Source organism: Rhamphochromis sp. 'chilingali' (assembly GCF_963969265.1).
Source record: "Rhamphochromis sp. 'chilingali' genome assembly, chromosome: 1".
In the NCBI taxonomy this organism is placed as follows: domain Eukaryota; kingdom Metazoa; phylum Chordata; class Actinopteri; order Cichliformes; family Cichlidae; genus Rhamphochromis; species Rhamphochromis sp. 'chilingali'.
Window position 1 is genome coordinate 10,566,236 of NC_137929.1, and position 14,908 is coordinate 10,581,143.

The following is a 14,908-nucleotide window of genomic DNA, read 5'->3' on the forward strand; positions in this document are numbered from 1 at the left end:
TGATGAAATAATGACAGTGCATGTAAATGATACCAAAGTAACAGTAAAATAACAGGTTTTCCTCGACACTGGAAAAAGTTGTTCGACTTCAAATATGTCCATTTCTTTCACACTTCACCTTTAAAAGTGAAGCCTTGTGGTTCCTGGAAGGAAAAACACAACTTTTTCAAGTCTTTGTCCTGTTTTTATGATAAATGTACGACTTTAATGTGAAACGTTCAGAGTTTTTTCGCTTGTTGTGTTTGTTTGAAGCTGCTTCCTGTTGGCTTCAGCTGTTTGGAGTTTCCATTTTCTAAACTTCTACATTCTGAACCTTCTTCAGCTCTGAACAGATGATGAAACACTGAATGATTTCAAGCTCACACTTTGTCTAATAAACTTACATCTTTCATTCTTTATACAGATTGTGGGGCTGTGGTTTGTCAGAGATCAGCTGTGATTATCTGGCAGCAGCACTGAAGTCCAACCCCTCCCATCTGAGAGAGCTGGAGCTGAGCTACAAGAACAAGCTGCAGGATTCAGGAGTGAAGCATCTGTGTGGTTTCCTGGAGAGTCCAGGATGTAGACTTGAAACTCTGAGGTCAGTCAGCATGTTTCAGTTGTGCTGAGATGAATATGATGTGAAAGTTGTGCTGACACTAAACTGCAGACATCAGGCTGATATTATACTGATCCACACTGAGGATCTTCGTGGTAAAGTCTGTTTTCTTCTTCTCTGGTTTAGTCCATTGACTGCAGCAGAACAATGTTCACATTTCAAACCTTCAAAGAAGAAGAAAAATCCTCCACAGGGGCTGAGCTGTCAACTGATTACCACCTGGTGGTGAGTTGGATCAGGTGGCGGGGGAGGACACTGGACAGACCTGGTACACCTAAACGCATAGTGAGGGTGTGCTGGGAACGTCTAGCAGAGGCCCCAGTCCGTGAGATCTTCAACGCACACCTCCGGCAGACCTTCAACAGCATTCCGAGGGAGACTGGGGACATTGAGTCCGAATGGACCATGTTCAGCGTCTCCATTGCCGAAGCTGCTGCATTGAGCTGCGGCCGCAGGGTGGTTGGTGCCTGCCGTGGTGGTAATCCCCGAACCAAATGGTGGACACCAGAGGTGAAGGGAGCCACCAGGCTGAAGAAGGAGTCCTATCTGGCTTGGTTAGCCTGTGGGACTCCGGAGGCAGCTGACAGGTATCGACAGGCCAAGCGGAATGCGGCTCGGGCAGTGGCTGAAGCAAAAACTCGGGTGTGGGAGGAGTTCGGAGAGGCCATGGGAAAAGACTTTCGGACTGCCTCGAAGAGATTCTGGCAAACCGTCAGGCGTCTCAGGAGGGGAAAGCGGTGCTCTACCTGCACTGTGTATAGTGCTGGTGGAGCGCTGTTGACGTCGACTGAGAAAATTGTCAGGCGGTGGAAGGAATACTTCGAGGACCTCCTTAATCCCACTGACACGTCTTCCGAGGAGGAAGCAGAGTCTGGGGATGAGGGGAATGACCCGCCAATTTCCGGGGGCGAGGTCACTGAGGCAGTTAAACAACTCCTTGGTGGCAGAGCCCCTGGTGTTGACGAGGTCCGCCCCGAGTTCCTGAAGGCTCTGGACGTTGTAGGGCTGTCCTGGTTGACACGCCTCTGCAATGTTGCGTGGAGATCAGGGGCAGTACCTGTGGACTGGCAGACCAGGGTGGTGGTTCCCATCTTTAAGAAGGGGGACCGGAGGGTGTGTTCCAACTACAGGGGGATCACACTCCTCAGCTCCCCGGGAAAGTCTATGCCAGGGTGCTGGAAAGGAGAGTTCGTCCGCTAGTCGAACCTCGGATACAGGAGGAACAATGCGGTTTTCGTCCTGGTCGCGGAACACTGGACCAGCTCTTTATCCTCTCGAGGGTACTTGAGGGCGCATGGGAGTTTGCCCAACCAGTCTACATGTGTTTTGTGGACTTGGAGAAGGCATTCGACCGTGTCCCTCGGGGTGTACTGTGGGAGGTGCTGCGGGAGTATGGGGTGTCTGGCCCATTGCTACGGGCCATTCGATCCCTATACAACCGTTGCAGGAGCTTGGTTCGCATTGCCGGCAATAAGTCGGACTCGTTCCCGGTGGGTGATGGGCTCCGCCAGGGCTGCCCTTTGTCTCCGGTTCTGTTCATAATTTTTATGGACAGGATTTCTAGGCGCAGCCAAGTGGCGGAGGGCTTTCGCTTTGGTGGCCTCAGAATCTCATCTCTGATTTTTGCGGATGATGTGGTTCTGTTGGCTTCATCAGGTGAGGGCCTCCAGCTCGCACTGGAACGGTTCGCAGCCGAGTGTGAAGCAGCGGGAATGAGGATCAGCACCTCCAAATCTGAGGCCATGGTTCTCAGCCGGAAAAGGGTGGAGTGCCCTCTCCAGGTCGGGGATGAGTTCCTGCCCCAAGTGGAGGAGTTCAAGTATCTCGGGGTCTTGTTCGCGAGTGATGGGAGAAGGGAGCCGGAGATTGACAGACGGATTGGGGCTGCAGCTGCTGTAATGCGGACGCTGCACCGGTCCGTCGTGGTGAAGAGGGAGCTGAGTGTAAAAGCGAAGCTCTCAATTTACCGGTCGATCTACGTCCCTACCCTCACCTATGGCCACGAGCTGTGGGTAGTGACCGAAAGAACGAGATCGCGGATACAAGCGGCGGAAATTAGCTTCCTCCGAAGGGTGGCTGGCCTCTCCCTTAGAGATAGGGTGAGAAGTTCGGCCATCCGGGAGGGGCTCAGAGTAGAGCCGCTGCTGCTCCACATCGAAAGGAGTCAGCTGAGGTGGTTCGGGCATCTGACAAGGATGCCCCCTGGGCGCCTCCTGGGTGAGGTGTTCCAGGCATATCCCACCGGGAGGAGGCCCCGGGGAAGACCCAGGACACGCTGGAGAGATTATATCTCTCGGCTGGCCTGGGAACGCCTTGGTATTCCCCCGGATAAGCTGGAGGAGGTGGCTGGGGAGAGGGAGGTCTGGGCCTCTTTGCTTAGGCTGCTGCCCCCGCGACCCGACCTCGGATAAGCGGTTGAAGATGGATGGATGGATGGATGGATGGATGGATGGATAATTCACTGTGAAACTCTCCAACTCTTCATTCCACCTTAAAGTCTGTCTGACACTGAAATCCAAAGCAAAATGTGAGTTTGCTTTACAGACAGCAGTCCAACACAAACATACACACATCATCCAGAACACAGTCCAACATCCAAATCTCCTCCACTGCCAGCATGAATGATGGGAAAGAGAAGGAGGAACACTCTGACATTCAGGGTTAGAATGAGTTTCATGAAACAGACTGTGAAGATCAAAGCTGCATTAGAAAGCTTACATGAATGAATGAGTGGACAGAAGTGGACAGAGATCATCTGAAGCACTTCAAAGGCTTTAAATCAGCACATTTCTCTTTATTCTTTATCAACTCTGTTAGTTTCTCTCAGTTTTCTGTGGAATGAAGCTAACAGCAGGCTAATAAGATGCTGACCAATAGGGTTCTATTAAAGGTTGTAATTTGTATATGAAAAAGTGCTTTGGCTCAGCAGGGAGCAGCTTACAGGTAGAATACAGCTGCTGGATGGGATTAGCATGTCATAGCTATCTACCAAACTGCTAACTGGGGGATTTCAGACCATCTATGGATCATTTTTGCTAACTGTTTATTCAGCTTAGGCTCACAGGGCTGCAGCCTGTGCCCTAGCTGTCATAGGGCAAGAGGCGTGGTCCACCTGCACAGGTGAGCAGTCCATCACAGGGCCAACAGAGAGAGACAGAGAAGCACTCTCTCACATCCACACCTACAGCCAATTTAGAAGCACCAATGAACCTAAGCAGCATTTCATTGGACTGTGGGAGAACATCCAACCTCCACAGAAAGGCCAACAAGCTTCAACCTACAACCTTCTTGCTTTAGGGCACTAGTGCGAACCACTTTTCCCCATTTCAGCCCAAATCCTGCATCTTCCTGTTTCTGACTCCAGGCCAGCTCCACTAACACTTTCTCATCAGACACTGCCACCTAGTGGAGGAAGTCTTATTTCCATTTGAAGCTTCAGATTACAGTTAGTTCCTTTACAAAGAGGTGGAGGGTGGGGCCACAGCACCATCATCACTGAGTGCCATAGGACACTTAACCTTTGTTTCCATATGCTGGGAACTTCCTGTTGTTCCAAGGAGGACTGGAAAATGTGTGAAAATCTCCCAGTCAGTTCCTCACAGCACACTTCAATCATTTTCCTCCCACAGCATCAGGACCAGGGCTTTTTCTCTCTTTGCTCCCACTAAGAGATTTCCACACAAGCACCTCATCAGTGGGACTCTCAGAGCTACCAGCCCTTTGCTACAATCACAAAGCTCTTCATTGAAATCAATGATATCAAAGCTGGAATCCAATGAGTCCAAGTCTTCTGCTGATTCAGCATCACATTCATCTTTGCTCCTTGTCCTGCATCCCCACCATGGACTTCATTCCTTTCCAAGCCAGCCTTGCGTGTCCTTTATTCAGCTCATCCTCTGCTTTACTTTTACACCTGATTTTAGCTGCTTTATCTCTCTTTCAACAAGTTTCTGTGTCTCAATCTTTTTCTTCTCTCCCTCATAACAAGACAGCTTCTTCTGCCTGAGAACATGTTGGATTGATTTACTAATCCAGGGCTGCTTATTGGGGAAAATACTTCATGTTTTCAAAGTAATCCCCATTTTCCCAGAAAGAAATCTCAGTAGAAATCGATGATCTAAGTGAGAACATGAGCCTTTAAAAAGTCCCAGTGGGTGCAGTCAAAGCAGTCCGTCTGTCCCAGTATAGAGTCTTTGGTTCAGACTGGAACAACTGTGTACCCAGTTTGAGCTCTCTTCAGTCCTGTGACCTGACAGACCCAGAGGGGCCATCACATCACATTTAGAAGCTCCCCTAATGGAGCCACAACACATGTCCAACACTTAGTCTGTCTTGTTGGACCAACTGGAAGAAATGATTCAAGGGCTTAGTCACAGAACAGAGATTCAAATCTCCAAAATCCAACTGGCTGCATCAGGACATATAGTCTGAAACTCTGCACAGTTTCCTGTTTGAAGCTGCTTCCTGTTGGCTTCAGCTGTTTGGAGTTTCCATTTTCTAAACTTCTACATTCTGAACCTTCTTCAGCTCTGAACAGATGATGAAACACTGAATGATTTCAAACTCACACTTTGTCTAATAAACTTACATCTTTCATTCTTTATACAGATTGAGGCTCTGTGGTTTGTCAAAGATCAGCTGTGATTATCTGGCAGCAGCACTGAAGTCCAACCCCTCCCATCTGAGAGACCTGGAGCTGAGAGGAAACAACCTGAAGGATCCAGATGTGAAGCAGCTGTCTGATCTTCAGCAGAGTCCAGACTACAGACTGGAGACTCTGAGGTCAGTAGAGTGATGGAGTGAGTGGGTGGTGCTGTCAGCAGTATTGTACTAAACACAGTCAGTATGAAACAAAGATCCAGTGTTTCCTGTAAAGCTGCAGCTTCTCAGTGAAGCTGTGAGAGGAGAATGGTGACAGGCTTCAGGATTGGACACAAACACTTTCTGTTTCTGACCTTTATGGTCACCATAGTAACAACTGACACGCTCTGATCAAACGCTGTCAACAGCCAATCAGCTCTCTGAACAAAGCAGCACGCAGACCAATGACTGCATTCATTTCCAAGTTTAAAGCCGTGAAGAACACAGTCTGTAGGTGAGGAAGAATTTAGTGAGAGCAGCTGTTTGGATGGAATTCCTCCAGTTAACAGCTGGAACCGTCCATCTGGATTGTTGGGCTTGTTGTTGGGGTTCCTACTAGAGATGGACCGATCCGATATTACGTATCGGTATCGGTCTGATACTGACCCAAATTACTGGATTGGATATCGGTGAGAAATAAAAAATGTAATCCGATCCAATAACTATCAATAAAGCACCTCACAAAACTTGCCACACGGCGTAACTCGGCTCATAACCGTAGCACGTCGCAGCAGTATGCATCACGTGATAGAGCGGTTGTGTGTATTTGTAGCCTCACCAGCATTTCATCTCCGAGGAAGTCATCCAATAGAGAATTAAAGCAAGTGTGTAAGTTCATCTCTGAATGTTTGTAAAGCATTCCTACGTTAGGTTAACAACCAATTAATGGAGCGACTGCCTCTCACTCTCCTGCTGCTACTTCAATGTGAAACTGATCAATGATCAGCTGATCGGCTTTTCTGTCGCGAGTCCGTCTCTCTTGTTTGTTTTTGGTCCACTTTGCACCAGAAAGAGGAAACGAGCGGCTGAACAACAGCAGAACGTTTAAGCTTGGTAAGCTGTTGTTAGAATTTATTTAATATTACTTTCTACACCAGGATCTTTTTCTACAGCTGACAGCTGGTAACTGTGCAGGGGCGGATCTAGCAAAGTTTAGCCAGGGGGGCCGATAGGGCATTAACAGGGAAAAGGGGGCACAAAGACATACTTTTCTTTCTTATTCTCATTTGAAATGTCTAGCTTTTAATAAATAATTATCTGACACCCAAAGTTTTAATTTGATGTAAAATGAATAGAAGTCCATTACTGTATATAGTAACTGTTAAGTCTAATATGCCCTAGTAAGCTAGTACTTTTTCCTTTGGGAAGGTATCATCTTTGAATTCTGTAATTCTGTTGAAGAAAGATGTTGAATCTATTTAATTATTCTTGAAAAATAATTTATTTCTGTGCTTTTTTCCTCCTGCATCAAATTAAATTTGAATACATCGATTAAACATCATGAGATGGAGGGTGGTTCCCTATTTTTTTTTTTTTTGCTGGGAGTTTGCAACCCTATTAGTTAGGTTGCTTAATATTTCTGCTAAGTACTCTTTAAAATACCAGAATAGGGAGGATGTTGCAGGTTTAAGTTTATTAGATTGATCAGTGTTGCTGAACTATGAAATATTTTGGGCGCAGTGTATTTTTTTTACATACAGGTATAACAGAATAGCTTTAGTGTTTGTTTGTTTTTTAAACTTGCATATGAACTTATACAAAATGCAGTAAGATATTAAAAAAACGTTTTATTGATTAAAAAACACACTATATCGGATTCATATCGGTATCGGTAGATATCCAAATTTATGATATCGGTATCGTGCCATCTCTAGTTCCTACAGAGCTCAGAGTGGACACACCAAGGTTCTTCTAATGAATGAAAGTCCAAACTCAAACTAGGAGGGAAAAACATTTTCATCAACTTCAATAAAAATCCAAAGATTAGAAAAAGTGAAGCAACAATGAGTCCTAGTACAGTCCCAGCACTGAAGTCCCTGCTGCTCTTTATACTGGATGTGCTGCATCACTGACTGACAGCTGATGAAGAGTCTCTGGAAACACTCGTTTATCTCCTCTGCTCTTCCTTCTTCTCTCTGCAGGTGGAAGGACTGATGACTGTAAACAGGACGGTGTGTGTGCTGAGAGAGGAGGAGCTGTGTCCTGATGATCCAGAGAGGTTGAAGCAGCAGCATCTTGTGTGTAGAGACGCTCTGACTGGGCCATGTTACTGGGAGGTGGAGAGGAGAGCTTCATCCAGCAGTGACTGACAGAGGAATGAGAAGAAGTGCAGATGACTGTCAGTGCTGCAGAGTGAACTGCTCTGAGAACAGCTCCACTGTCAGACACAATGTAGAGTCCAGCATCATCCCTGTGTGTCCCTCTGGATCTGACAGAGGATCATCAGTGTATCTGGACTGCTCTGCTGCTGCTCTGTCCTTCTACAGTCTCTGCACAGTCTCTGTCTGACTCTGGCTTCAGACCCTCCTGGATCAAACTCACCTGGAAAGACTTTCAAACATCACTCAATAGATTTGAATACAGAATATATTTGATATATACTGTAGATGTACTGTAGAGTTGCAGTTTGTCACTTGTAAATACAGTCTGTGAGCAGCTGTGAGCTGAAAGATCTTTCTAGAAACACGAAATGTTTTCACTCTTCTGTTGCTTTTTCATATATTTCCACAACATTAATATTGATCCCACCTGTCTCACCTGTTTCATGCTTTTATACATAATAACAGGACACGTGTGATCTGAGCGCTGCTGTGGTTGCTGTGCTGCACGTCTTCATTTAGATAACAGAGACATCTAGTGGTTCAGAGGGAGAACTGCAGGAGGTGGAGCTGTGTTTTAGCATGGAAAACTTTTTATCTTTTAGGCGCAGATACAAATATGACAAGTATCAGTGTGAGATACAAAAGGTCACATCAGTCAGCAGAGGGAACAGTGATCACACAGCAATGTAAGAATAGAAACATAACAGTGAATCTGGACATGTATACAGATGGAAGCAAACAAACAGGATGTAACACTACATTAAAGCCACAAATGGGAAGAAAACAAAGCCAAAGGAAAATATATTTGATCTCAGGAATCCAAATCAGATGCTTTAGAGCAGGGGTCGGCAACCCTGGGCACGCGTGTCACAGCTGGCACGTGAAGGGTTAACTGATGGCACGACCATAGCTGGACTGGCCATCGGGCATACCGATGGTGATTTTTCATTTTTAATGGGCCGATGATGTTTTTTTTTTTTTTTATAACGGTATAAACAATGAAAGATGGCGGATTGGCCGGATGCTGGTCGATGTGTAAAAATAAGTCAGTTGTTTGGTGGTGGCTATGGCGGAGCTTCCACAGAGGCAGCAGGTGGATGAGGGAAAGGGGAGGCAGGAGGAGCAGAGACCCGAGGCGGCCGCCGGTCCGAGTGTCAGGTGAATTGAACTTCAGGTAAGAAGTTATGACCTGCAGTCTGTCTGGGTCAGATATAAACCAAGTTTAGGTGGAGTTTGTTTTCCTTGTGCTGACTTTTTACAGTCAGTTACAATAACTCCTACTGCTACTAGCTAGCATGACGGAGCTAGGTGGTGCTATGATGTTACTGATAGTGAACTTTACAGTGGCTTGCAAAAGTATTCGGCCCCCTTGAACTTTCCCACATTTTGTCACATTTCATTCACAAACATGATTCAATGTTATTGGAATTCCACGTGAAAGACCAACACAAAGTGGTGGACACGTGAGAAGTGGAACGAAAATCATACGTGATTCCAAACATTTTTTACAAATAAATAACTGCAAAGTGGGGTGTGCGTAATTATTCTGTCATGGAAAAACACACTGCCATCAACTTCTGCTTTGTTTTTGTCAAAAACACTGTAATATAATCACTGTACCTTTATATACATGTGACTTATATTAATGCTGCTGCCCTCTTGTGGCTAAAGTGTAATTATGTTCTTGTTATTAGGGAAAACGTTTGAGAGTAACATGACAAATGAGTCAGCACTTTGGCTTCAGCTTAAGAAATCCTCATTTTTATGTCATCAGTTATAGTTGCATGTATTCATTATCATAATTTAACCTTTAATATTGATGTCTTAAATTGATTTTGATTAAACTTGCAATAATTTTATGGTTGTATTAAATAAATGAATGAATGAATTAACTATTTCAGTAATTAATTAAAAAAATGTACATAATCAATTAAAGAAATATATTAATAATAAATTATCCATTAATTTCATTTAAAATGTTTCATTATTTGTTTATATACACTTCAAATGAGTTAATTACATATTTAATCAATTATTGGTTTGTTTTCTATTTTGATTATTTTACTGACACATTAAATGAATTATTTAATGATGTATTCATTTAATTCACGTTGCTACTCCTGGCCCTGCATCGCTGTTCATAAATACATTTTATTTGTCAGCTTCACCCATCAAAGTCAGGGGGCGGGGTTAATGCTGATCAAGTCAAAACCATTGCTTTGGTCTGGTGGGCGTTCTTTTAGTGGGCTTTTCTGTCACGGCCTGCGTGGCAGACTATGATGAGGGGAAGGACGACCCAAATGCCAACACGTTCTCACTCCCAACTTGTCAAATGTGTGACGCATGGTCAGGCTCCCTCTGCTTCACTTATCGACGCGCGGGGTACATATGCTTAATAGTTTAACTAGATTTCATTTGTCAGTGTGGGACTGCTGAGTCACCTGAAGAACTCATTCATTCTCCACATGATGTTCATTTACAGAAATGTTTCACATGAACTGATTTCTCCCAAAGGTTGAACTAGTGTGTTTCCATAGATTACCTCTGTATGAATGTACTTCTTAAATGAAGGCAAGTGTTTGTCCTTTTTTGTTCCTCAGGTACAGTACGTGATATCAAGGGCAGGCGGTCAATACTGGGGGAAGACAAGAAGCAGACGTACTTCCAAGAGGGAGCTGCAGTGAGGTCAGAGGTCAGAATCTGAAACAGCTCAGGTTTATATTTTAGGGGTTATAAAAAAATCAAAATGTATTTATAAAGAAACCTTCATCTTCATCTTCATCCGCTTTATCCGAGGCCGGGTCGCGGGGGCAGCAGCCTAAGCAAAGAGGCCCAGACCTCCCTCTCCCCAGCCACCTCCTCCAGCTTATCCGGGGGAACACCAAGGCGTTCCCAGGCCAGCCGAGAGATATAATCTCTCCAGCGTGTCCTGGGTCTGCCCCGGGGCCTCCTCCCGCTGGGACATGCCTGGAACACCTCACCCAGGAGGCGCCCAGGGGGCATCCTTGTCAGATGCCCGAACCACCTCAGCTGGCTCCTTTCGATGTGGAGCAGCAGCTGCTCTACTCTGAGCCCCTCCCGGATGGCCGAACTTCTCATCCTATCTCTAAGGGAGAGGCCAGCCACCCTTCGGAGGAAGCTCATTTGTGCCGCTTGTATCCGCGATCTCGTTCTTTCGGTCACTACCCACAGTTCGTGGCCATAGGTGAGGGTAGGGACGTAAATCGACCGGTAAATTGAGAGCTTCGCTTTTACACTCAGCTCCCTCTTCACCACGACGGACCGGTGCAGCGTCCGCATTACTGCAGCTGCAGCCCCAATCCGTCTGTCGATCTCCGGCTCCCTTCTCCCATCACTCGCGAACAAGACCCCGAGATACTTGAACTCCTCCACTTGGGGCAGGAACTCATTATTATAAGAAATATCAAACATTTAAGTGGATTTTCTGTTACACATATCGTGTTAGCCCTGCAATAAACTGGCAGCCTGTCTTTGTCCTGTATCAGCTGGGATAGGCTTCATCCTCCTGCGACCCTGAATTGGATACATTGTATTCCAATTATGTAATCTGATCATTTACAAACTCAAGGTATCTAATCAAAATGTAAGTAATAATTATAAAATGGGAAAGCAGAAATAAGTGTGACATAAATGTAAATGTGTGAGCTGACATAGAGGACAGCTACATGCAGTCTGAAAAACCTTTGTTGTCAAGTTTGCAGGTATATCAGCACGAGACATTCTTACACAGAAGAGACTGTTAAAGTCTCTAACTCAGTGAAGCATTATTGGTCCCGTCTGTTTGGATAAATATAGTAAGCTGATGTATGTGCATTTATTGACACATTTTCTTAAGTGCTTATCCAGTTCAGGATCACAGTGGAGCTGCAGCTGGATATGTTCACTAAATAAACCTTACAAAAGTTAACAATAAACCTGCATCCATGTACGTTGTTGTCCACAGGATGAGAAAATCAAGCTGGAAGACTGTGGAACATGTTAATAAATGTTTGTGTTTATGCCTGTGTCTGTCACAGGAGGCGCTGGAAGGTTTCCCTAATAGTTCCTGGTGAATCAAAGCAGAACCATAAAGGTTGCTGGACTGCATGATGGCCTTACCCCTGAGCAGTCATCCTGTTAAAGGAGGAACCAGTTAGAAGCTGTTTTCAAAGTAGCTGAGCAGATTTCATCTCACGTAAGCAATTAACTGTTTGTTCGTCTGTTCTGCCACTTAAAGAGCATTTAAGGACGTCTTTTGAGTGTCCAGTTGAATTAATTCTACTGGCTCTCATGGTCATTTGTTATTATAGACATATTTTTCATGTTCATCCAGCTATTTAGTAAATTCTATCTATTTAGTAATATCTGTCAGCTATAAAATGTAATATAAATATAAAAATATCTAAATATCTCCTGCCCTTTATGTTTTAATGATGTAAGTCTGTTATCGTGTTACATTAGCATTCCTCACATATCAATGAGATGCTGTACAGTACAATCCTACTGACACAGCAGAGGGATAACGACGGCTATTCAACATCGTTACACGACACATTCGAGCTGCACGATGCAGACAAAGTGACTAAATCATTTTTTTGTGGTTTATTGTCTTCAAACCAGCAGACAAAGCTGATGTCAGAAGATGTCAGAGAAGAACTTCAGGCCGTGGACTGAAAAGGTATTTTTGTCTTGTTATCAAAGACATTTGGAGTGACGGCTTCTACAACTGGTTGTGCTAAAGTAAAGCTTACAGTCTAAGAAATCACAGTGTTGATATTCAGCACAAAGAGAAAAGCTCACTTGTTTGAATTTATTTACAATCATAGTTTTATAAATTCTGACTGTAAACAGCGTTTACAGCTTTGATATTGTTTGACACTCGATATCAGGTGATGGGGTTTATGTCATGATCCTGGGTCTTTTGACCCAGCGTTTTAAGTTTGAGTTTATTTTGTTCATTAGGTTATCTAAGTTCATTTGGTTATTAGACTCCTTGTGTTTTCTTCCCCTGTATTTAAGTTTCCCCTCAACCTTCGTGTTTCATGCTGCGTGTCATTTGTTATCAAGTTTGTATTATTATGCCTAAGTGTTTCTAGTTATTATTTTCCCCTCGTGTTTCCAACCATGTTAAATCTCCCCTGCTCTTTATGCGTTTCATGTCTGTGTCTTACGTTGTCAAGTTTGGGTTGTCATGTCTATGTCTCATTATGTTTCCTGTTTTATTGTGAAGAGGTCTGGTGTTCTGTGTTCATCATGTTCAGTTTTACTCTCCCACTGTGACGTCATTATGTTCATGTGTGCCAGCTGTTTCCTCATGTGTCTCCACTTCCCCTAATCACCTCCTGTGTATTTAAGTCCTCTGTTTTCAGTGTGTGATTGTCAGGTCGTCTGTTGTTCACGCCATGTTCTCCATGCCATGTTTCTAGGTTTCATGTCCAGGTTTTTCCATGTTGTTTGTTTAGCTCTCCCAGTTTAGGTTAATGTTAGTTTTATTTCTGTTTGCCTTGCCCTTTATTTGTACCTTTTCTGCCAGCCTCATTAAACGGCTCGCTTTTTGTTGATACTCAAGTTTTGATCCAAGTTCCTTGGTGTCTGCATTTTGGGTCCACTCTTCACAATACATACAGTCTGCTCTCGCCAGACTGTGACAGTTTAATTTAAAAGTTTCTGTGTCCCAATGAGCCATTTACACTGACCAGTGTCAGTTTAACTGTAACACATTCATTATTTAGATTCAACAAAGAAATAACTGAATGTAAAAATGGCAGCCCTCAGGCAGGTTTATAGAGATACATGCATGCATTATGAAATTTATGTATCCCAGATAATTGTTATTCATCTAGTCATGGCAGACCCACCTCTTCCTCCCAAGTTAACTGCAACCCAAAAGAACTAGTGGGGCTATTTACACACTCACAACCAGTGTGGGGTAAAAAGAGCCACCAAAAAGCTGTCAGCCACAGATGTGCTAGAAGAGTTAGAAACTCTACTTATGGAGAAACTTTATAAGTCTAACAGGGGACAGGTACTCCTGCCCAAATAACATGATATAACCCCACATACAGCCCAGCCATAAAGTGAACCAAGTCATTTAGTTAAAGACAGCATGGGACCAAATGCATGTAACCAGCCTGTACCAACCTGACATTTCTTCCTCCTGAATTAAATGAATGAATGGATGAAAGTTAAATGACTACAAACCTAAAGCCACTAGTTCCCACACTGGAGCTCCCTGACACTGTGTGCTAACCGTATTTAGCTTGTATCAACAGTTGTAACAGGCTAAGATACGTGAGACATTGCATTGAATGATTGTTCCTGTCTTAATGGTTTCAGCTCAGATGTTCTGCTTTTTCCTTTCAGTAGATCAAAGCAGCTCGTGCTCCTTCTGCTTCCAATTTAGAAGAAGAAGAAGGCGGCGAAGGCTTCAGCGAAGTGGCGTTCATGGTCTCAGTGAACAGTCACGGTCACACACTGCATGTGGTTTTAAAGCAACATGTTGGGTCTAAACTCAGACCCCGCTGTATCCAGAACTTATTCCCATGAAAGAAAAGCAAGGCAACAATGTTTATCGATTTCTTGCGCAAGGGAGGCCTTCCATCTGTGACCAGCACGTTGAAATGACCACACTGGTGTCCTCCTCTCGCTGCCTTTTATTGACAAACTTCAAACAATAGTTTACAAAACACCTCCCCTTGCAACCCCCTTTGGTTACAAAGACAAGGCACTGTATGTAAATGTATACACTGTGTGTGTGTGTGTGTGTGTGTGTGTGTGTGTGTGTGTGTGTGTGTGTGTGTGTGTGTGTGTGTGTGTGTGTGTGTGTTTGTTTCTGCTGATCAAAGGGTCATAAAACCTAAAAGCAGGAACAACATCCTTGGTCATAAAGAGGGTAGTCTTCCCCCACACCCAATGTATGGTCAACCATAGATAACACAGTGAAACCATACAAAGGGTAGGAAGCTCTACCAAACATCAAACAGATCTTCCAGATAGGATGTATCTACAATAAAACCTCCCCCAGCACAGAGTGGCTGGAGAGGTGGTCAGGATCAAAGGAATGGCTTTGATCCTACTGCTTAAACTAAGACTATACAAATTTAAGAAACACAATGGCAACATTCAACAATTAGACTTAACATTTCCCTCCTTTTTGTCATTGTTCTTAAATTTCAACTTATGCTTTGTTTGGACAGTGTCAGTGTAAATTTCATTCATGCACAGTAAACTACATCCTATACATAAGCAAATCAATGTCAACAGTTCAAAAATATTTTCAAAAGAAGATGCCACCAAGGACCAGACGGTAACCAAGCTATCCAGCCTTGTGGCTCATCTACTCCTGGTG

At 44.2% G+C, this 14,908-nt stretch overlaps 3 protein-coding genes across 4 annotated transcripts in view; all 3 read left to right on the plus strand.

Moving 5' to 3' along the window:
- LOC308403394 (NACHT, LRR and PYD domains-containing protein 12-like) overlaps positions 1–14,908 on the plus strand; it is a 1,254,170-nt gene that overhangs the window by 181,277 nt on the left and 1,057,985 nt on the right. The gene's annotated exons all lie outside the window — the stretch shown is intronic.
- Positions 1–14,908, plus strand: part of LOC308403425 (NACHT, LRR and PYD domains-containing protein 12-like) — a 646,283-nt gene that overhangs the window by 174,953 nt on the left and 456,422 nt on the right. For both annotated transcript variants that reach the window (XM_080892827.1, XM_080892828.1), the window contains one exon: positions 404–580. In XM_080892827.1, the coding sequence (XP_080748953.1) occupies positions 404–580 (177 nt within the window). The remainder of the gene's footprint in view (positions 1–403; positions 581–14,908) is intronic.
- The window catches only part of LOC308403548 (protein NLRC3-like), a 229,665-nt gene that overhangs the window by 154,494 nt on the left and 60,263 nt on the right, over positions 1–14,908 (plus strand). The window lies entirely within an intron of this gene.